Here is a 22,549-nt window from a genome sequence, read left to right on the forward strand (position 1 = left end):
CCCCTTAATCCACCCCCCGGGGTCGTGAGTCGTGACCCCCAGTTTGAAAAACACTGCTGTAGAGAAACAAGTGAAAACAAGAAAAATGCTTCAAAAAATTTGTTTACCTGAGACGCCAAAACAAGCAGCGGTAGTTCCTTGAATAACTCTTTCTTATCCTCCATGCACAGTTGGCTCTTGAGATCAGTTATGATGCCAGTTCTGTCTGGGATATAGTCAGATAGTGTGATGTTCGGGAGACAGAGGGCGTCCGTGTTGTTGACGTTGATGTCCCGGAGTAAGCGGATGAACTAGAAGGTCAAGTGTTAGTAAAATTATAAACAGTTTTGCTAAGTGTAGTGGTATTATATATTATAGAACTCTATTATAGTACTGCCAATGGAACTAGTGGGAACACACCTAGTGATACTTATGTGGTAACTACGGCGCTGTCATAATATTTGTACTGAAACTAAGTGACATTTATAGTGAAAAGTAAATGCCTATAAGCAAATGGTGCGAGATCTCTATAGTTACGTCTTTGAAACGCAAAATTTGGCCAAGTCTGATCATCTCTGTCATCTTTCTCCCTTTCCAAGGTCGGTGTCTATGCTTGAGCAACGCTGGCGTCGCCTTACTTAATAAAGTGTATTGATGAGAATCTAAAGCAAAATTGTTTTTCGTAATTAATATTTTAATTTTAGAAGATGATATCACTCACGTGAATCTGATCAAGATTAGTAAATATGTCCTCGACGATGTCAAAACTGTTCTCCAAGGAATCGAAGAACTTGCTAGCGTAAGGTCCATTGTAGAGGTCTCTTAAGGTTTTCCACCAATTGTCACCAGAGATGAAGCTGAGGATCACGTTCTGATGCTGCAAGGTGGACTGGAGGTATTGCAGATACAACGGGATACCGAGGTCGTAAGCATACGTTATAGAATGTTTTAAGTAGTTCACTATTTGTTTTCTGAAAAAAATTTAAAGGATTAAGTAGCCAGTTAATGTTTATTTTGATGACTTTATTGATATTGATTAGTCTAAAATTAAATATTTTTGATGTAACTTTTACCTTTCTTTCAGATATTCGGTATTGATATCTGTGAGATTTTTTACTATGACACGTTGCTGAATATTAACTAAGTTGAATAAACTCTCACGTGCTTTTTCAAAATCTTCAGTTATAGTATTTTCAACCGCACCATAAATCGCTTGATAGTCTTGAGCACAAAGAAGTACTTTGGTTCTTTGAATGTCAACCAGAATATCTTTTCGGGTATCATTATTTTTCAAACCGTCGCATGTTGCCGAAATACCATGAGTCAATGTATAATTGTCGTTGTTATTCCGTAAAACATTTGTTATTATATCAAAATGCAAAGCAACCGCTTCAGTGGGTCGCCTAGTAAAGATTTTCTGTATCGTTGTCAGATTCTTTTTTAAATCTATTGAATCATCTTCTGACAAGTCCTTTGCAATATCGTTTATTGTTAAATTTTCTACTGCAATGTGTAATTTATTTATAATAGCAATGACTCTTGATAAATAAGCCGTAGCAGTAAATTGTTTTGTATTTATTTCATTAAATAGTTCATAAGACGCATCAGTTTTATTCACTGAATAGGATAAAATTGTATTCACAATTTTCTCAAACTTTCCTTTAATTGTTTGTAATTTTAAATCGTCTTTGGAAACCGCAGTCTCATTTTTACTTGTGATATTTTTTATCAATACACTGAAACTTTTGACTTTGTCAAAAGCGTCTTTGTAATTGCTTGTTAGAGTACTGACGTTTACTGTGAAGAAGAAATATTGCTGAAAGGATAAAAATACATTTGAAATTTTAATTATTCTATGAATATAAAAAAGCACAAGAGTCTTGCTTTATGATAGCTTTATTTACATGACACACCACACCATTATTACTGTATGCAAGCGATGAAGTTATTTGACTGTGTTGATAGCTTTTTTACATAAAACTGACCGTGATTGACCTGATGCAAAGTGCAGATGAGGCCAAAGGTATCTCATTGGCTCAGTAACAGCCTATTAATTCTAGCCTCGAAGAGCCCTAGATTATATTTACCCGGAAATATAGACGACGGGAGCGAATTCCATTCCTTAGCAGTTTGCATTATGAAAGGTGAAGCAAACCGCTTGGTGCGGGCCAAAGGAAAACTAACTACATACGAGCTATGTTACAATTAGCTTTAGCGTGCTCCGCACGGTAAGTCAAGTAATGTGGATTCAAATCCTGGTTAGAGCACCCGATAAACGATTTATTCTTTCAAATTCTACACTAAAAGGTTAGTTTCATCTGTGGCTTGCTGGCTTGTCATATTCATGCATTAGGAGGCCAGGAAACTTTTTCACAGGTTCTACTTACAGGCTTGGCAACAACATCAAGCAGGGTGTTGTCTCCTCTGGGTAAGGAGATCCAGTACAACAGCGACGGACAGACGTAAGGCTGGACCTTGTGGATGCTGTCGGCGTCTATAGGGCTTCCAGGAGGCGGAGTCAGGGACGAGACGATGGCTTCGCAGTCCCAGAACTGGGATTGGGATGCTCGGCGTATCTATTGATGTTTTCATAACGTTTGTTAAGTGGATAATGCTAATGAATTGCTGTCCCTGCTTATTTGGACCAAATAAACAGAGACGGCATCACAGTTAAAATTATCAATGAGTGGTGAGACCGGTAATAGGTACAACTAACCTGATTCATGAAGCCGTAGTCCCAATAGGAGTTAAGCAACACTCCGATGAAGTCAGTCATTTTGTCGTACAGCAAGTATAAGCCCGTATTTTTCGTGAAACCCATGATTTGCAACAAGTTTGAATCCGGCTCTAGAACGAGAAAATAGTTAACACAAAAAAGGTTTCGAGGTTTCAGCATTATGATTTAACGGACATTAATAATTTATAATCACAATTTAGAAAAGTTAAAATAGAAAGGACCCAATTCTGATGTAACACAGCTAAGAGCCATCTCGATTAAATAACCTATTGACTAAAAAAATCGCATCAAAATTGGTCCATTTGTTTAAGGGCCGGTTGATCATCTTTTACAGATTACGGAAAAAAGATCCAAAAATCCTCGTGAACCGAGAATGTGAATTTGCGAAAAGTATTTGAAAATGTCTCGCTTTTCCTCATCGTTAACATTCACGTTGAATTCTCTACAGATGTGTCAACAGATGAAGATGACAATACGACTGCAGATGAAGCCCCTATAGACGAAGATACTATTCAATTTGATTTACGATTACAGAACAAACACTTACCATTGATTTCATAAAAGTAAGTGTAAAGATCTTCTGCCATATTCAAGGCCAACACTGACAAAAATCTAAGCGAGTTCTTCCAAGCAGATCTGGAGATAACTTTACATTCATCTTCTATGTATGTGGCTTTTGAACATTTTAGGTAACTCTCCCACAGACTGTTGAGCGAGAGACCGTCTAGGTTCTCAGAAGTGGTGATTGAATTTAGGACTATGTCAAGCTTCGCAAAGAAATTTCTAGAAACAAAAAAAGATACTTTATAAATTTGATTACCTAGCCATTCCTTGTAATGGAGGTGTTGATTATGTAGATGACATTTTGTAAATGCTTTAATTTACGATTTGTCATCAGCATTTGCCTAACATAATGATGTTGAGAACTTTCTTCTCAAGTTTAACATGCATCAAATATTTAAGTATGTAGGCAAGTACGTTAATATTTTGGTTAGTTTTTAATGTAGCTTTGCGTAGTTTGGAACAAATACAATTAATGTCAATTGCCGTGTGATATTTAATTATTTATCACTAGCTTTTGCCCGCGACTTCGTCTGCGTAGATTTTTATATTTACACAATACTCGATAGGAATGAAGTTAATGTCCCGCATTGGCCGTTTCTTGGAATTTTCGAAAAATCCCTTCAAACTACAGCTAAACAATCAACTGAAAAATCTGATCATGATCACCAAGTTTCACATCTAAATTGCTCAAGAAATAAGATTTTTATTCTTCGCTTACTTTTTTCCTACATCGAGTGATCTCAAAGATTGCGTACATGTCTTTGGGATCGCAACCCAGCCTCGCGCTGGCTTGCCGTTTCAGCCGAAAGCAAAGCGGCCTGCCCGGCTAGAGCGCCACTGAGTCTCCCATCGCGGTCTTCCTCAGACTCCTGAGACCGTGCCGTGCCCCTGGTAGTCGATTCGTTTTTTTCGGGAAGGCATGGTAACGCCTATAAAATGCGAGTCCCAAATCCGAAATCGTTGTAAATTTACTCCGCAAAAGAAAGAGATTTTTTTTTTTTTTTAAGTACTCACCTTCGTGACCATTATTAAGTGCTTAAAAGAGGCAATACGTATGAATATTGATGCGATATAATTCGTCATCATCAGCCGGAAGAGGTCCACTGATCGAAAAAGGCCTACCCCTTACAACGCCACAATAATAATACTCGTAATAAATCCATTTATTTCGGGCAACTTGGCCCATACAATAAATACCTTACAGACTAACGTACCTACATATAATCAATAATATTACAATACAAATAAATTATAAATTACAATGAACGACAACTCGCCACTTGCATCCACCGGTTTCCCGCAAGTCTCACAATGTCGTCATTCACCTGGAGGGAGGCCTGCCAACGCTTCGTCTTCCGGTCGCCGCTCCTCGAGGACTTCTCCCCCAATGAATAATAATGAATATCTGTTCTTCGAGCGATGTGGCCTGCCAATTGCCACTTCAACTTGCATATAATTTTTCGAGCTATGTCAGTGACCCTAGTTCTTCGCCGAATTTTCGTATTCCGGATTGTTGAGGCGTCAATCTCGATGCAAGGGTGCGTGTTGAAGATCAGGAGATGATTAAAAATTGACTCAAACTTTACAGTATATAATAAAAAAAAAACTACATGAAAAAGTACATAGGTGTGATAGGTGCGACGTCGTAAAGCCGAGTGAGGCGCTCGGTGTTTGTCGCAAGCCCGAGCGCTTTGCTTGCAGTTTATACGGCGTTAACATGCTCCCCCCTTGGGAACGGAAGTTTCCAAAATCGGCAGTGGGCAGAGTCGATTAAAGGCTCTTCGTAGAGTCCCGGAGGTGGTGTACACATCGGCGACGCGTGGCACGCCGTCGGAGCCAGGGTGCAGGCCGGTGACGCGGCCGAGCAGCCAGCGGTTGGGGGGCAGGCGGTCGTCCTTTACAACCACCATCTCGCCAAGTTTGAGGCGCCGGCCATCCTTGTGCCATTTTTGTCTCTTCTGGAGTTCTGAAATGTACTCTTTATAGTATCTACTCCAGAAATGAGTCTTTAACTGCTGCGTCCTCATGTATCGTGAAACGGAGACTGTGGAGTCGTTGACCTGAGGCGATGGCAACATCATCAGAGTTCGTCCGATCAAAAAATGAGCTGGAGTTAGGGGAACTAAGTCTCTGGGGTCTGATGATAAAGGCGTCAGAGGCCGAGAATTGAGGATTGATTCGATTTGGACGAGTAATGTATTCATTTCCTCGTATGTTAAATTTGCAAGGGCCAATACTCTCTTCAAATGATGCTTAATAGATTTCACGGAACCCTCGGCTAAACCATTAAAATGGGGGCTGTAAGCTGGTGAAAACTGAAAATTTATGGAGTTCTCCGACGCATATTTACTTATTTCCAGCGAAGATGATTTTAATAAACGAGCGAGTTCATTAGAAGTCCCTACGAAATTAGAAGCATTGTCCGAGAAAATGTTGGCAGGTTTGCCTCTGCGGGCAATGAATCTGTTCAAGGCGGCAATGAAAGCCTGTGAACTTAACTCGGTGACAAGCTCGATGTGAACTGCCCTTACAGCCAAGCATACAAATACGCATATGTAGGATTTAATCAACTGACATCCTCTTCCCTTTCTGTTCGCTATCAAAATAGGACCGGCATAATCAACAGCTGTATTAATAAAAGGATAGTCAATGTGAACACGTTATTCAGGTAGATTACCCATAATGGGCTGTACACTTTTACCTGCGAATCGACAGCAAGTTACACAACTGTGAACGGTTTTTCGAGCAAGATTGCGTCCACCAATAGGCCAATATTTATGTCGTATTGTGGCAAGTAAAAGCTGCGGACCCGCGTGAAGAAGTAGTTTGTGATAATACTCAAATAAAAGTTTAGTGACATGATGAGATGCGTGCAGTATAATGGGGTGTTTTGTGTCATAGTCATAGTTAGAATTAGATAATCGACCACCCACTCTTATTAAATTGTCTGTATGTAAAAAAGGATTTACATTTATTAATTTATTTTTTAAGGGCAACTGATTATTATTTTTAAGTACATTGTATTCATTTTTAAACATTTCTTTTTGCACGATTAAACATAATGAATTAACTGATGAATTTAACTCCGAAATTTTTAAATAGTTCGTAAATTTGTTGTTTGGATAACGACAGTTAAAGATAAATCTATGAACATAAGCTAATACTCGACGTAGTTTTTCAAAGCTAGAATATTTAGTCACAAAGGTATTCATCTCTTCCAATTGTACTTGTTCTGTTAATGAGACGTGGCATACAATTTTAGTTTCTGGTAAGTTGTCAACTTTATGAGTTGGTTTTTTAGGCCAATGTTCTTTATTTAATAATAAATAATCAGGTCCAAACCACCAAAATATTGACTGGTTTAATTGTGAAGGTATAAACCCTCTAGACCCGATATCGGTGGGATTTAATTCAGTTGGCACATAGTGCCATGAGCTAGGATCCGTATTTTCCGTTATTTCGTTGATGCGGTTTAAAACAAAAGATTTTAAAGTTAATTTCGGTGAATTAATCCAACCGAGTACTATGGTGGAATCGCACCAGTAATAACAGCTATCAATATTTAAGCGCAAGGCTGTTTTTACCTTGTCAACTAGACGAGCTGATAAAAGGGCTCCACATAGCTCCAACCGTGGGATTGTCGTAGGCTTAGGTGGGGCCACTTTGCTTTTGGCCATAATTAAATGTACGGAGACCTCTCCATTCTGTGAAATCGAACGAATATAGATGCATGCTGAATATGCCTGAATAGATGCATCGCTAAAAGCATGAATTTCTATTTTTATGGGTGATAGGCATAAAACGCGTCGTGGGATTATAATATTATTTAATTCGTGCAAATGTTTTACGAAATTTGCCCAATCTGACTGAAATTCAGAAGATAAAGGTTCGTCCCATGACACTTTAGTTGCCCACAACCTTTGTAAAATTATTTTAGCTTGTAAAACAATAGGGTTTATTAATCCTAGTGGATCAAAGATCTTTGCGATTGTCGATAAAATATTGCGTTTGCTAATCGGGTTAGGAAACGTATTAACGTCAACTGAAAATGTTAAATTATCCTCTGTACTGGACCAAAGCAAACCTAAGGTTTTAGAATATTCATTTTTATTTATTTTAAGCAATTCATCACTAGAATTTTGACCTTGAATCTGATTAAGTAGGTAAGAATTATTGGAACGCCATTTACGTAAATGAAACTGACCGCTGTGAAGTACATTTGTAAGTGTGTTACATATTTGAATTAATCTATCTTCAGAATCATGACCTGAAATCAGGTCATCTATGTAAAAATCATGTAAGATAGCACTAGCTACTTCACTGTCAGCGCATTCTTTGCCTAACTGTACCAGACACCTGGTCGCGAGATAGGGGGCGGAAGCAGTTCCGTAGGTAACTGTGTTTAATTTATATGTTTTTAATTCTTCTGTGGGGTTAAAACGCCACAGTATTTGTTGCAAATTGCGCTGTGAATCATGTATTAAACACTGCCTATAAAATTTATCTATATCTGCACTCACTACGTATCTATGCTGACGAAATCGAATTAATATGCTAATGAGGTCGTCTTGAACTGTTGGACCTACATGTTGAATATTGTTTAATGACAAACCGGAAGTCGTCACAGCTGATCCGTCGAATACAGCACGGAGCTTAGTCGTGAGACTCATTTCTCGCAACACTCCGTGATGAGGGAGAATGTAAGAGGTTTCCTCACGATTAAAGTACTTATTTTCGGTCATATGACCTAGTTTAATGTACTCCGAAATAAAGTCACAATATTGATTTTTAAAGTTAGGATCGCGTTTAAACCTGCGCTCTAAACATAAAAATCGACTTAAAGCCTGTTCATAAGAATCTCCTAATACCTCTGGAGATTCCTTTAATGGAATTTTTACTATAAAACGCCCGTCTGACTGACGGGTTGTGTTCAGTGTAAAATGACTTTCGCATGCATTGTCATCTTTAGATAAAATGTTATGATCTGGAGCTCGAACTGTTTCAAGCTCAAAAAATTGATTTAATTGATTTTGAAGCTCATTATCAGCGGTATTTTGTAAAAAATTGCAATGGACTGTAGTATTATTATTATTACCTTTGCATGACAGAACCGTACCTGACACTAAATAACCAAATTTACTCTTATTTAGAGTCGGTTTATTTTTACCTAATGAAATTCTATGTGTACCTAAAACACTCCAAAATATTTCAGCACCTAACAACAAATCTATTTCTGATGGCAAATGGAATGTTGGGTCAGCTAAGAAAATATTAGGAGGAATATTTAGTGATGTACAGTCAACCTTTCGAACTGGTAAAAGTTGCGTAATCTGAGGTACAATGAAGCAATTTATGTCAACTACGTATTTGTCATGACGAGAAGATATAGCTACATCACACCGTTTTGTGATGCGTGACGACTGACAATTTAATCCTTCAACAGAAGTTGAAGTTGAATATGCAGGTAAATTAAGCTTGGAATATAATTTCTCTGTCATCAAGCAACAAGTACTACCGTTGTCCAACAGTGCGCGCACAGTGATTTTGTTACCATCGCGATCAGCGACGTCGACGAGTGCCGTAGACAACAGCACGCTGCTGTGATCAGCGGTGGTAGACGACAGAGCGATATTGTCGTTTGGTTGGTCATCATCAGTGTGCTCGCCCCGCTCGGCGGCGGAGGCAGTCAGTACGGTGCTTGTGCCTGGAGCGCCAGAGCTGTCAGCGCTGGCATGAGACGATTGGTCGTCCGTATGTAATAGTGAATTGTGCCACTTTGAGCACTGTAAGCACGGACCTAGCCGACACTTTTTGTCTGGATGCCTAGGTCGTAAACAATTGAGACATAAATTTAAACTGTTTGCCTTTTGCAGACGTGTTTCTACAGTTAAAGATTTAAATATAGGACACTGATAAACGGCATGTTTATTATTACACAGAGCGCATGAACGTGAAAACGAAGGCGGGGTTAGCTGATTTGCGACAAAGGTTTTAGGTCGAACATGACTAACATCGCTATGACGACGCCTTTGCTGCGCCTGTGACTCTGCCATGGTTTCCAATAAATCAGCACGATTTTTCAGGAATCCTTGAAACTCGTTCAGTGTAGGAATATCTTTAATGGTGTTTCGGTGTTCCTCCCATTCACGTCTAGTCAAAGGATCCAACTTATTAGAAATCATGTAGATCACAAGCACGTCCCAATGATCGGTAGGCAACTTCAGCGTAGCGAGAGCTCTGAGGTTTTTATTAACAATGTCTATAATATTTCTGAGAGCTCGCGCAGACTCTTTGATCACGGGTTCAATATTAAAAATGGCTTGGATATGATTGTTTATCAGTAATCTATTATTATTATAACGATCGCATAACAGCGACCATGCAACCTCATAGTTATCCGCTGAAAAGTCTAAGGAGCGGATAATTAAAGCAGCACTATCGGTTAAGGCTGCGCGCAAATAATGAAATTTATGAATCGTGGGTATTGAATTATTCGAATGAATTAATGACGCATAGGTATCATGGAACTCGAGCCAATCTTGATAGCGACCAGAAAAACTTGGCAGTTGGATAGTGGGTAACTTTAAGCTTGGCCCACCTGTAAGGACAGCCCTCGAACCTGACTCCGCCGACTGGAGGCTGTCGGCGCCGCCCGCAGCGCCGCTGTGCCTGTCCAACACCTCTCGAGCGCCGGCGACGGCCGCGTAGTACTGATCTTCAAATTCCTTACGTTCTTTAAACTGGTCGTCTGGAATTTCAGACAGACGTTCTATGTCAGACTGCGTGCTGTCGAAATATGCATAAAGTTCCTCGAATTTAGACAAACGAATATTAATTTCTTTGAGTTGTAGGTTACTAAGTGATTCGCAACTTAGAACGACTTCTAAATATGATTTAAATTGCGTAAGCTTGGATTTATACGAAGCTCGCACTCTAATTAAGCCTTTGAGATCCATTATATACTTAGTGCCAAGAATGAAAATGCAAGTAATAGGTACTTCGCGAAAAGATATGCAAGTGAAGCTATACTTAAATCAAATAATATAATATTGTAAATGCAAAAAGTAGGCAAAATGCGAGGAAACAAGTAAACATGCGCCGGGTCGCCTTTTGTTCTCAAGGCGGAGGAATGCGCGCTGGCCGCGGTGCATGCGCAGACACCGTGCACGACTCTGAGAAGCGCTCGCTTACAGCCACGCAAGAAGCCTGACACAGTACGACACTGTGCTGCGTTGCTGGAAAGCACCGTAAATCGTCTTTAAGCACAAAAATTAAATTAAATATTAGCCACTTGCAGATGAAACCTAAACACGAATCAAATGGAAATTGATTGATAGGCAATTAGATTTTGTACTTATAGAATTAAGCACTAGAAATTTGATACGACTAGTTACGTGAAATTACCTTAAATTTTGGTAAAATGTTACAAAGAAGAACTAATGAATAGTGAATTTAATTATTATATTTCTCTTAATAAATTTCGTTAGGTACCTAATTAAAGGTTGTACCTAAACGATTGAAGTTGGGGCATTCCAAAGGTAAATGATTTTACCAATGTAGGTACTCGTATCTATTGACGAATGACTTTAATGATGAGAATGACTAGGAAATCAATTATGTTAAACGTTAAATGCAACTGGGAATGGACACAAAGTGAAAAATCGGAACGAACTCACAATTAGTTATGCCTTCCTCGGTGCTCACGTAGGTATTGTAATAATGATTGCAGACGACGACTGCTTGATGATGAACTAATTAATTCTTCTTGTTGTAAATTTCTTGATAAAGTTAAAAACTGTGGTTTGTTTCCGTAGGTGGGCCCTTTGGGGTACTTCACTCCTGCAAATAGGCACTTTCTGCTTACGAATCACCCTTCGTTAATTAACTTCTTGACGACCGTTTGTGCCACGCAGTTAAACTAGGCCTGATCTGAGTATGAACACTTGCAAATCCGCTGCTTGTAGTCTGCGTGGTTTATGAAATTTTAATTGTTGTTGCACAGTTGGGCCTGATCTGAGTACAATACTTGCAAATCCGCCACGTATCGTCTGCGCTGTCCTTTGATCTCGCTGTTTGCACACTGCTTGATCGCTAATTGACCTCCTTCGGTGGTCGCTGGGTATAAATCCGGTATCGTAAGGCCAAATGTTGAGGCGTCAATCTCGATGCAAGGGTGCGTGTTGAAGATCAGGAGATGATTAAAAATTGACTCAAACTTTACAGTATATAATAAAAAAAAAACTACATAAAAAGTACATAGGTGTGATAGGTGCGACGTCGTAAAGCCGAGTGAGGCGCTCGGTGTTTGTCGCAAGCCCGAGCGCTTTGCTTGCAGTTTATACGGCGTTAACACGGATATAAATTAATTAGGAATAATTTATGTCATTTTTCTATTAATTAATTATACGCGTGTTGAATATGAGTGTTGATGTAACCACTACGTAACTATGTTAACTCGTTTGTTTCATAGTTCTCCATAAGATGGCACTGTGAAATGTGTGGCAATTAATTTATTTTTGTTGTATTATTTAATCAATTACCTATTCAGTTAAATTTCGTGATATCCGTACACCCTCTTTTAAACTTAGTCAATTTGGCTAAATCGGCGCCATCTGTTAGTGTAGCAGGGTACTCGATAGCGATACTTATACTCGTACGCGTGTTGATATGTGTGTTGATTTTACCATTACTTATACTTCTTTTTTTTAGCATTAGAAAGAAGGCAAGCGATCTTGATGTGTCTTTATATTGAAAAAAACTTTTGCAAATAAGTCACAACAAATAGTAACAATTAGCAAGGATATAATGATCATTTACATGCTTTTGGTATCATAAAAGTAATAGCAACTGTTTTTTAAAACGTTTTTCAAATAAAAGACTCGTCAAGATTGTTTACCCTTTTTCTAATGCTAAAAAACTAAGTAACTATGTAAGTAAACTCTTTTTTATTAGTTTACTCCATTATTTACTGTTTACCCAGTTCTCCAAAAGATGGCATTGCAATGTGTGGCAATTACTTTATTGTCGTTTAATTTTAGTCGTATTAGTAAATCAATTAAATTATTCAATTAAATTTGTTGATATCCGTACTCCCTCTTTTAAACTTAGAGTTAATTGGCAAAATCCTTCCTCAGTGGCTTACTCGAGTCACAACGTTATTAATTTCAGCGCCATCTGTTAGTTATCAGGGTACTTGATAGTCATAGCACGTATTTGAAAACTTGAAGGTGGAAATTTAACTCAATCGAATTGAATGTAGTAGCTACCTCCACTTTTAAGGGTTGAATTTTTATACCCTAAGGGTCGAATTTTTATAGCCTATAACCTGGCGGGATTTCTCGTCAGATTAGTAAAGTTTGCATAAAAATCCGTTCAGAGCGTTCTCACGTGATGCGCGGTCAAATAAACGACAAACAGATAAACAGACAAACAGACAAAAAATCTAAAAACTGTTGGAACGTGTTCTGTTATCGATTCTAAGTATCCCCAGACAACTTTTTTTCGAATATCTTCCATGTACAGACTTTCGACCCTCTTCAGCTTTATTATATGTATATTATTTATCATACCTTATAATCTCTTCCTTGCCATCGAGCGTGTGCTGCGCGTACCGCCAAGCCGATACCAGCGTCATAGGCCTCTCCCACATATCAGAAGAGTCGTCAGCTATTTCTTCTAGAATCTTTTGTAGTGTCATCGTGTATTTAATCACGGAGTCGAAAGTCGAAGAAAACTTCAGAAACACGTGTTCGGATGTAGTGTTCAGTGTGTGGAAATCCTGAAACAACGAGGTGTGGATGAAGTTCAGAGGAATTTGATTATACATTTTACTATCTAATAATAAGTACACAGCTTCGATCAAAAAGAGACCCTTTGAAAGAGTGAAAATACCATTTTTGATTAGAATCAATCTTTATTTTTTAATTTCTTTTCTTTTTAAGTTTCACCCGTTTGAAGTCAGGGCAGGTCACTAGTTCAGAACAACTCTAACTTACTAGCTTAGTCAAGTTCTTCGCCCCCAAATACTCCACCCACTCCTGTTGGAACGCCTTGTCCAGGCAGAACACCGTCTCCAAAGCTTCCACGGCTTCCTGCGAGCTGTCTGTGATATCCAAGATGTTGGTCAGGCTGGATGAGCAAGGCCAAGGTGGCTCGGCGTTCAGGGCTTCTATTATTGGTTCTATCTACAAATAGAGTTTTGGTTATGATAAAGACACTATATGTAGACCTGTTTGCGAGTACTTTAAATCTGCTGATGACAATGTGCAACAGAGGTTAGACTATGTTAGTTTACTTTAATTTGATGTTCATCATCATCATCCCAGCCTATATAGGTACGTCCCACTGCTGGGCACAGGCCTCCTCTCAGAACAAGAGGGCTTGGGCCATAGCTCCCACACGGGCCCAGTGCGGATTGGGAACTTCGCACGCACCATTGAATCGCTTCGCAGGTTAGTGCAGGTTTCCTCACGATGTTTTCCTTCACCGCAAAGCTCCGCAAATTTGATGTTGCTTAAATGTAAATATATTAAGTAATTGTATGTTTCTCCGCTTTAGCTTTAGATGTTTAAGTACTTTATAAATTGTATTAAATTTAAATGGGACCGGACGGTAAGCCATATCAGTTCATAAATGACGGTTCTGAGGTAATAAAAAAAAGTAAAATTGAATAGAAAACATCCTCCTTTTTAGGGTTACGGAGCCAAAATGGCAAAAACGGAACCCTTATAGTTTCGCCATGTCTGTCTGTCTGTCTGTCCGTCCGCAGCTTTGCTCCGGGAATATCAATACTAGAACGCTGTAATTTTGCAAGGATATATATGTAAACTATGCCGACAAAATAGTATACTTACTTACAATAAAAAAATAAAAAAAGATTTTTTTTAGGGTACCTTCAATAGACTTAAAGTAAGGATGATTTTTTTTTCTCATCCAACCCTATAATGTGGAGTATTGTTGGATTGGTCTTTTAAAACCATTAGGGGTTTGCTAAGACGACTTTTCGATTCAGTGATTTGTTTGCGAAATATATATATATTTTTTTAAGTAGCCTGTATAGTGTCCCACTGCTGCGAAATATTCAACTTTAAAGTGCAATTTTTCATAAAAATCAAGCGTCCCCCCCCCACCCTCTAAAATCTAAACCGGTGGGTGGAAAAATTTGAAAAAAATCAGGATGGTAGTAAGTATATCAAACTTTCAAGCAAAACTATGTCGGCTAAGTTTGCTTGAGAATTATTAGTAGTTTATGAGTAAATAGCAGCCTAAACTTGGAAGATTCCGTATAAAATACGAAATCCTTAGAAAAATATTACTTAATTTTTTCGTAATGGCTACGGAACCCTATTTGGGGCGTGTCCGACACGCTCTTGGCCGGGTTTTTGAATATAAATCATACTCACATCAGTATTGTCATTGGCAAGGATATTGACGGCATCGGCGATCAAGTACGGAAGATTCGGAATGAGCTTCTGGATGACTTGTAACGTAGCCGGGGGAAGATCAGAAGAGTAAGTTTCGTTGCGCGAAAACGCTGGAAGAGAAATACTTTTTAATTAAAAATTAGACGGGCAAAGCGAAGAGGAGTGTTAAGTAGAATGCGAATACAAAGCGCGAGCCGAGCGAGCAAAGCGAGCGCGCCGTGGTAGCGGCCGTCGAAACGCCAGGATATAATCAATTAAGTTAGAAAATAATTTGGCTAACTGTGCTGGTTATGTAAGATGGTTATGTAACGAAGAATAAAGGGTAATTTATAGGATGCTTTAGGATAAGGCTACTTGTTTACCTAATGTTAGACAAGAAGGGAAATAGTTTTGTGGTTCTAAGTTGGTGAGTTCTCATCGCACACCTTAGTTATTAGGTAACGGTAGTAGTGAATATAGTAGTGGAGTAAACCTAATGCACATAGTGGTCATCATCATCATGTCAGCCGAAAGACGTCCACTGCTGGACATAGCCCCCCATGGCTCTCCACTCAGACCGGTCTTGTGCTTTCCGTATCCACCACGATCCCGTGATCTTAACCAGGTCGTCGCTCCATCTTGTTGGAGACCTACCGAAACCTCGTCTCCCGATACGCGGACGCCATTCGAGAACCTTCTGACCCCATCGGCCATCAGTCCTGCGAGCAATGTGCCCTGCCCACTGCCACTTCAGTTTCGCAATTCTTCGGGCTATGTCGGTAACCTTAGTTCTACGAAGATAGTGATGCAGCCTTAAAATTGAATGCAGTATAGTTCAATTAAGCTATTCGGGTGTGCAGTTTCACAGACCCGATAACTTTTTAACTTACCAGAAATAACTTTAACAAATTCTTCAGCAACAGTCATTGGCCCGGTTATTACGTCCATGCTACGCTTGACCTTCAACCAGCCCTCGCTGCTCAGGTTGAAGAGTCCACGGTCCAGCAAATCCAGTACACGGAAACCAAATTTGAGACTGCAATAATTAGAGATGGTATTGATAAAAGGTAGGTGTAATGCTGAGGACCTGTATCGACTTTGAAATAAAATATAGTAGATATTGAGGAAAAAAATCTTATTTTCGTCCAATTTAAGTGTAAATGCAATCTTTACCGTGTTTAAGCAATCATTAAAAATAAACTTAGTGAAAATATTGGAGAATTCTACTATAAAGAAACTATTGTAAATTTTAATACGCTGGCGTAAATTACCTCAAATGCAAGCTCCTTTGCAAATTTTCCTTTCCGAACCAAAATTCTTTTGCCTTTTCCAATAAGGCTTCCACTTCTTTTTGTACTTCCTTATCCATACCATAATTCCTGAACTCGAAGAGGTAAGTGTAGTCTGCTTCAAGAGTGATGTAGAGTTGTTTGACGCTATTTATGAGTACTGTCCATTTGACTTCGTCTAAAGGTCCGTGAGTAGAATTATTTACTTTTTCTATCTGAAACAAAATGGGTGGATAAGTTCTTCGACGCGACCAAAATTCGCAAAGTAGAAGAAAATAGCTCTTCAGAGAACACATTGAGAGATTTCGGCTTCTATGCCAAAGTTTGGGTAGATACTTATACAGCATCACGTATCACGTATGATGTAACTGTCTTCAATTTGCAGCCCCATTTGTACTTTTCTGGTTTATATTGTAGTTTAGATGTAATTAAAAAAAATGGAAATTTTATTCAAATCATCATCATCATCTTGGCGTATATGAATCTCACTGGGCTTATGATAAATTTCAAATGTGATTCCACACATAAATTCTGATAACTTAGGAGGCACAAGGAGGTTCATAGTAAGTTCTTGAAGCTAGTGGCTGCTAAAAAATGTGGAAAATAAATCATCGTTATTTTGCTAAGTCCCAAACTAACGATGATTTAGTAAAAGACCATTTAGTACTTACAGCTTTTCCAATAAATGAGTTTCTTAATAATCCTCTTTCGATTGACGAAGACATGTTACATAAAGCGGTGACTAGACTTTGTCCATTCGCTGATGGAGGTATAGTTATGTATGAGGATGCTGCATCAAGGCCGTGACATAGCATGTCTTCACTGTGAGTCGATAATGATTTATAAGTCTGTAAAGAAATGGAGGAAGAAACTGCATAATTGACATATTTAGAAGCGCTATATGTACCTACTCGTATTTATTCTGGTAGAATCATTAAATATTTTTTGGTGTTACTAGGCAAAATTATGCCTTGTTTTTCTTTGATCGATTCTTGAATCAATCAACTAACCTTTTCCTCATCCAAAGCGGTCATCAACACAGTCTTCAATATATCTGGATAGAACTGCTTCACCTGTGTTGTCAATTGCTTTGGTGTAGTCGCGAGTTGGTCATTCAGAGCAGTCACCAACGTCGTAGCATCAATCATTATGGGCGTTATCTTGAAGTCTAGAATCGTGTTTTGCTTTATTATTTCTTTTGCTAGAGCCCCATGGAGCGTAATTCTGCAAAGAAAATCATGTTTCAAACTAGTGGATATTAATTCAATACAAATATCAATAATATCGTCATAATTATTTCTTTGATCCATTATTTCTAGGTTTTACAAAAATCTAATAAGTGATGACTTACAAAATCTGCTTGCTTAATTTACTCTTTTCCTCAAACATTTTCAAAAAATCTGAAGTTTGAGTGACGTTGAGCAATGTCTCCCAGTAGATCTTTGGCTTATTCTCGGAATTCATTTTAACGAGCGTGTAGTAGAATTGTTTGAGAACTTGGAAGTCTTTATCAAGAGAATAAAGTTGGCTGCTTGTATCTTTTCCCAGAGTTTCTTGAATCAGAAGCGACGCCATGTCGTTTATCTGAGGATAAAAATATGAATTTATAAAAGTTAAAATACAGGTGTGAAGAAACAAGACAAAGGCAAAAATTTCGTCAAAAGTGTGATTTAGGGAGAACAATAGGAACAACAATCGAAGCTAGAAACCAAATCTGAAATTTATTTTTTCGAAAATAACATTGTTTTTTTGTTTCATTCATGTAACTTCAGTCACAGTCATTATTGTAGGTCAAAATATCATAAATCATAAATTAAGAGCATTCAAACTGTTTTACTGCGCATAACTTCATTATTAATGCTATTTTTTAATAACTTAATTTAAGATGTAGAATCTTGTGTTTAATTTAACGGAAATAATTAACAACACGTATACAAATGATACTTTAGACAGATATAGAAATGAAGCTAATAGTAGGTACTATTAGAGTTATTGAAAGATAAGAAATCTATTCTTAAAATTCTTTGACTTTGAGTACTTGTTGAAGAAACCAGCAGTTAAAAAATAGAAAGAAATACGGTGACAGGTCTTAATATTAGTTATTAATTTAATACAAACATTGTTTTTGACGTCGAAAAATCCGAAAGATTGAATCAGATCAGCGATATAGTGATTCCAGGCATCGCTGCAAAGTTTACTCTTCAGAATATTGGCATCAGCACTCGATACCACAAAAAATCTCTGCAACTTGATTTTATCACAAAATAATTGGCCCGGGAAATTAATTTTTGACGTAAAGATCTGTAAAAAAAACGAAAATCAAAATTAATAAATTTGATGCTGAAGTGCTAATAAATTGATGAAAATATGGTGTGGTACAGGTGAAATATAAACTGATCTTCTAATTTTAGGCTTGTCGAAAGCATTTGACACTAAATTGTTTAATGTGTCGATATCGTTGCTTTAACTACTTACAATTAAAATCAATAAATACCTGTGTTCTTTCTGCATCAGCTAATGCATCTAACCCTTTGCCAAGAATTGGTACTGGAATCTCCAAAAGTAATTTAAATCCTTCAGAGTTTCGCAAGGTAGTGTTATAGGCCACCTCTTCTATATGCATATTGATTGACACGACTTTGTGAGCACCTTCTATTAATTTAGTTAAAAGAGTAGAGTAGAAAAGAACGTCGTGTTTTTTGTCATCCGGGATCCATTTGTATATTAAATTTGCCAGTTTTGATAGTCTGAAATTGGCAGTCATCAAATTTTTATCTCCAGTTTATATATGTGAAAATTATTGAAATATTATTTCAAATACTTACACATCAAAAACATCAAAACCAGACTCATTTGACATCGTATCAACCATTTTGATAGCATTATTGAACTCTTCAGATACCGTCTTAAAATCATTACTGCTTCCAAGTTTATTGCCAACATGGGTTAAAACTAAGCTAGAGATGTCTTCAACAGCTTTGATATCACTTTTTTTAGCCAAAAATTTGCTTACATATTGAATGCCAACCACTGCAGCATCAGCAAACTCTCGCACTGATTTATATGACTGCGTGTCACCAAATGATGGCTTGAATTGATCTATTAACTTAGAAATACTGAAAATTAAAGATTCATACATTTCAATGCTAGTGATCGTGATATCTAAATGATTTTAAGTATCGGCTGTTATCGTCACCGGCCGCTATGAAGTAAATTCTGGCATATTGCACAACTCCATGAACTTTAGGAATATGGACAATGCGAACCGTAGGAAAAAATCCATACATTTAATTTTGTCATATGCAACATGTAAGTATAGCATTTTTCCTATGGTTTACATTTTTAATATTACGCAACTTCATAGTTGAAGAAACGTATGAAATTAGCCGTTGATCAGATACAAAGAGGACTGTTTGTAGAATTCAGTATATGGAGTAAATGTAGCATTTACTCGTAGGCGCCTGTCTTAATTAAATCTTTCTTCATTCTTGGTAATTTCAAATATTAATTTTCATAGCTTTTTTTCAGTGGACAACTTCATTTGCTAAAAACCAGCTACTCAGTTTTTTAGCTTCTTAATTTTTGTGATACCACAATACTTACAAAGTCAAGTTAAAATAGCTGAACTGTTCTTGTCCACTGAAAACCTGGACTAGTTCAGGAGGCAGGAAACTGTTGATGTTTGTCATGCGCAGCACAGCTGTCATCATGTGACCAAGCTGGATCAGCCTGTCATCACCACTCAGCTTCTTGTACATATCACCTATCTGTGGAGACGAAGACAACTATAATTCACCTTTTCACCAGGAATAGAAGATAGTCGCAGGACAGGTATCAATAGGTCAGTTTATTGTTATACGCTTATGTCCAAGCCGCAGGAAAGGGTAAATGTAAGTCGAAAGTAAAATGACCCGTTTTATGTACTAGTTATGTAGTCTATTATTTATAATAATTTGGTGAAATAAAAATTTACGTAGATGACCTGTTGAGAACCTGAGAAATTTTAACAATTACAAAACAATAGAGGACTAAAATTGTCAGAGATAGAGAATGCGAGAATTATATTGCGAGTTGCGTTACGTTGTCGTGGCAAATCGATCAGATATAAATGCGCTCCGCAGCCCGCAATGTAACTTAAATTGCACATTATTTTAGTGAACACTCACCATATTAATATATTTATCAAAGTTCACTTCTACTAGTAATTCTAAAAGTATTTTCCTTATATCTTTGGTTGACAGCAAACACAGTTTCTTGACTATTACATTCAAATGTTCTTCGTTCTCAATCTTTATTGTTTCAAGCATTGAATTTGCGCTGCACCTGTCTATGTCACCCTTTATTATCTGCAACATAAATAAATTATTCAAAGCATAAGCAATTAAAAATATGAATATAATTTTTTGTGACTTTTACGGTTCATCCGCTTTTGCTTTCTGCATCATCAGAAAAAGTCTCAGGCCTAACAGCTGGCAACTGATATTTATCGCCGTTATCATTATCATTATCATCATTATCACCAGGAAAACTTTCACTGCTGGAAATAGCAGCCCAAGGATCTCCACAACAATCAGTTTGGTGCCAACTGTAAGAAGTGACTTCCGCGATCATTACCAGACCAGCCGTTGACCTTACTACATATACTAAACTGTAAGTTAGATAGTAAAATGCACCTACATGAATACTATGCATTATATTAATGCTATATGTTGGTTACAATATAACATACCCCTTGAAAACTGAGTTCCGATCTCATTACGCTTTCAGCGACGTCCTGCGTCACATTGAACTTCGCAGAGATGTACCGCCTGACTCTTGCTGGGTCCTTGAATAAGTCTCTTACTTTCAGACCATATTCTGTAATAAAGAAAAATTAAAAAAACCGGCCAAGAGCGTTTCGTCCACGCCCAAGATAGGGTTCCGTAGCCATTACGAAAAAAAAAACAAATAATATTTTTCTAAGGATTTCTTATTGTGTACTGAATCTTCCAAGTTTATTTTCAATTAAAATTTGCACTTTAAAGTTGAATATTTCGCAAACAGATCACTAAATAGAAAAATTGTCTTAGCAACTGTCTCTGTGTCTGTCTTAATGGTTTTAAAAGAACTATCCAACGATACCCCACAATATAGTGCCGAGAAAAAAAAATCACCCCCACTTTACGTCTATGGGAGGTACCCTAAATTTTTTTTTTACTTTTTTTTATTGTACCACTTTGTCGGCGTGACTGATATGTATATTCATGTCAAATTACAGCTTTCTAGTACTAACGGTCTCTGAGCTTACCCGCGGACAGACAGACGGACAGACATGGCGACACTATAAGGGTCCCTAGTTGACTACGGAACCCTAACAAAGTAATACCGTCAAGCTGAGTACCGAGTCTTAAAATCAGATCAGGCACAAATAGGATTTGCCAGAGCAATACCATACAAAACTGCAATTCTAATTAAATTTTCGACTAGTGGACAACATTCATTATGATTAGGATTAGGATTACAGCTGTAAATTTCTACGATCGGCTTATTTTATGACATTCAAATAACATTTTTTAAGCTACGTACTCTGGAACTCTGGAAGGAAAGATCGAGGGGAAGAGAGGAAGATTTCGACCTAGGCGCAGCTACCTACATCGATCAGATAAGGGAGAAAGTCGGCGTCACGTCGTATCAAGAGGTCAAGAGGATGGCTCAAAAGAGGATGTGTGGAAGATAGTCCACCGACAAGAGTACAACTCTTAAGTTAAAAAAAAAGAAGAAGCTACGTTCGTGACTTCAAAAATCAGTCCCCTGGTATTTTATTTTTGAATTTATCCTAGCGTGTCGAGCAGCTTCGGCATGTTGGAGACAGTACTTAGCTGCCACGTTGACGACGGAGTTATTAGCGGCATACAGGCATACACAGCCGAAGTAGTTAAGCCAACGTAAGTTAAGAGTAGTCTGCAAAACCTAGTTTTAATTGCAACATAGGTAAACTCAGCGACGATGTGAAGTAGCGTGGCGATCAGCTCGGACGCGTCGAGGACTAGCTACCACATTCAAGATGGACTCATGAGCAGTTGAACTGACGTTATAGTTAAGTAAGTCTGCAGAACCTAATTTTAATTTGCAACAAAGTTGATCTCAGCGACGATGTAAGCGAGGATGGCGACCAGTTTCGGCACGTTGGAGACGATAGCCGCCACATTAAGGATAAGAGTCATGAGCGCTATGAACTGACATTGCAGTTAAGTAAGTCTGCAAAACCTACTTGTGATTGAAACAACTGTGGGCTCGTCGACTATGTGAGACAATGTGGCGATCAGCTCGACGCGTTGAGAATAGCAGCTGCCACATTCAATATGGACTCATGAGTCCATCTGCTCATGAGGAGCTTGACCTGACGCCGCAGTTAAGTAAGTCTGCAAAACCTACTTGTGATTGAAACAAAGGTAGGCTCGTCGACTATGTGAGACAATGTGGCGATCAGCTCGACGCGTTGAGGACAGCAGCTGCCACATTCAATATGGACTCATGAGTCCATCTGCTCATGAGGAGCTTGACCTGACGCCGCAGTTAAGTAAGTCTGCAAAACCTAC

General features: G+C 38.1%; 2 protein-coding genes across 2 annotated transcripts in view; both read right to left on the reverse strand.

The window, feature by feature from the left end:
* LOC141435557 (uncharacterized) overlaps positions 1 to 22,549 on the reverse strand; it is a gene marked incomplete in the record, with an annotated part of 117,491 nt that overhangs the window by 50,680 nt on the left and 44,262 nt on the right. The window contains 20 exon segments of the mRNA XM_074098271.1: positions 108 to 290; positions 701 to 950; positions 1,053 to 1,795; positions 2,367 to 2,555; positions 2,696 to 2,826; positions 3,264 to 3,499; positions 12,850 to 13,058; positions 13,276 to 13,464; positions 14,683 to 14,813; positions 15,573 to 15,718; positions 15,954 to 16,186; positions 16,643 to 16,819; positions 16,982 to 17,195; positions 17,323 to 17,555; positions 18,090 to 18,272; positions 18,466 to 18,718; positions 18,797 to 19,087; positions 19,575 to 19,738; positions 20,138 to 20,317; positions 20,701 to 20,828. Of these exon segments, the coding sequence (XP_073954372.1) occupies positions 108 to 290; positions 701 to 950; positions 1,053 to 1,795; positions 2,367 to 2,555; positions 2,696 to 2,826; positions 3,264 to 3,499; positions 12,850 to 13,058; positions 13,276 to 13,464; positions 14,683 to 14,813; positions 15,573 to 15,718; positions 15,954 to 16,186; positions 16,643 to 16,819; positions 16,982 to 17,195; positions 17,323 to 17,555; positions 18,090 to 18,272; positions 18,466 to 18,718; positions 18,797 to 19,087; positions 19,575 to 19,738; positions 20,138 to 20,317; positions 20,701 to 20,828 (4,463 nt within the window).
* Positions 3,790 to 11,514, reverse strand: LOC141435573 (uncharacterized). Its single transcript, XM_074098300.1, has 2 exons — positions 9,892 to 11,514; positions 3,790 to 5,340 (listed from the first exon to the last, which is right to left on the reverse strand). The coding sequence occupies exons 1-2, from the start codon at positions 10,234 to 10,236 to the stop codon at positions 4,993 to 4,995; spliced, it is 693 nt and encodes a 230-aa protein (XP_073954401.1). The 5' UTR covers positions 10,237 to 11,514; the 3' UTR covers positions 3,790 to 4,992.

The sequence above is a fragment of the Choristoneura fumiferana genome, chromosome 15, assembly GCF_025370935.1.
Source record: "Choristoneura fumiferana chromosome 15, NRCan_CFum_1, whole genome shotgun sequence".
Classification (NCBI taxonomy): domain Eukaryota; kingdom Metazoa; phylum Arthropoda; class Insecta; order Lepidoptera; family Tortricidae; genus Choristoneura; species Choristoneura fumiferana.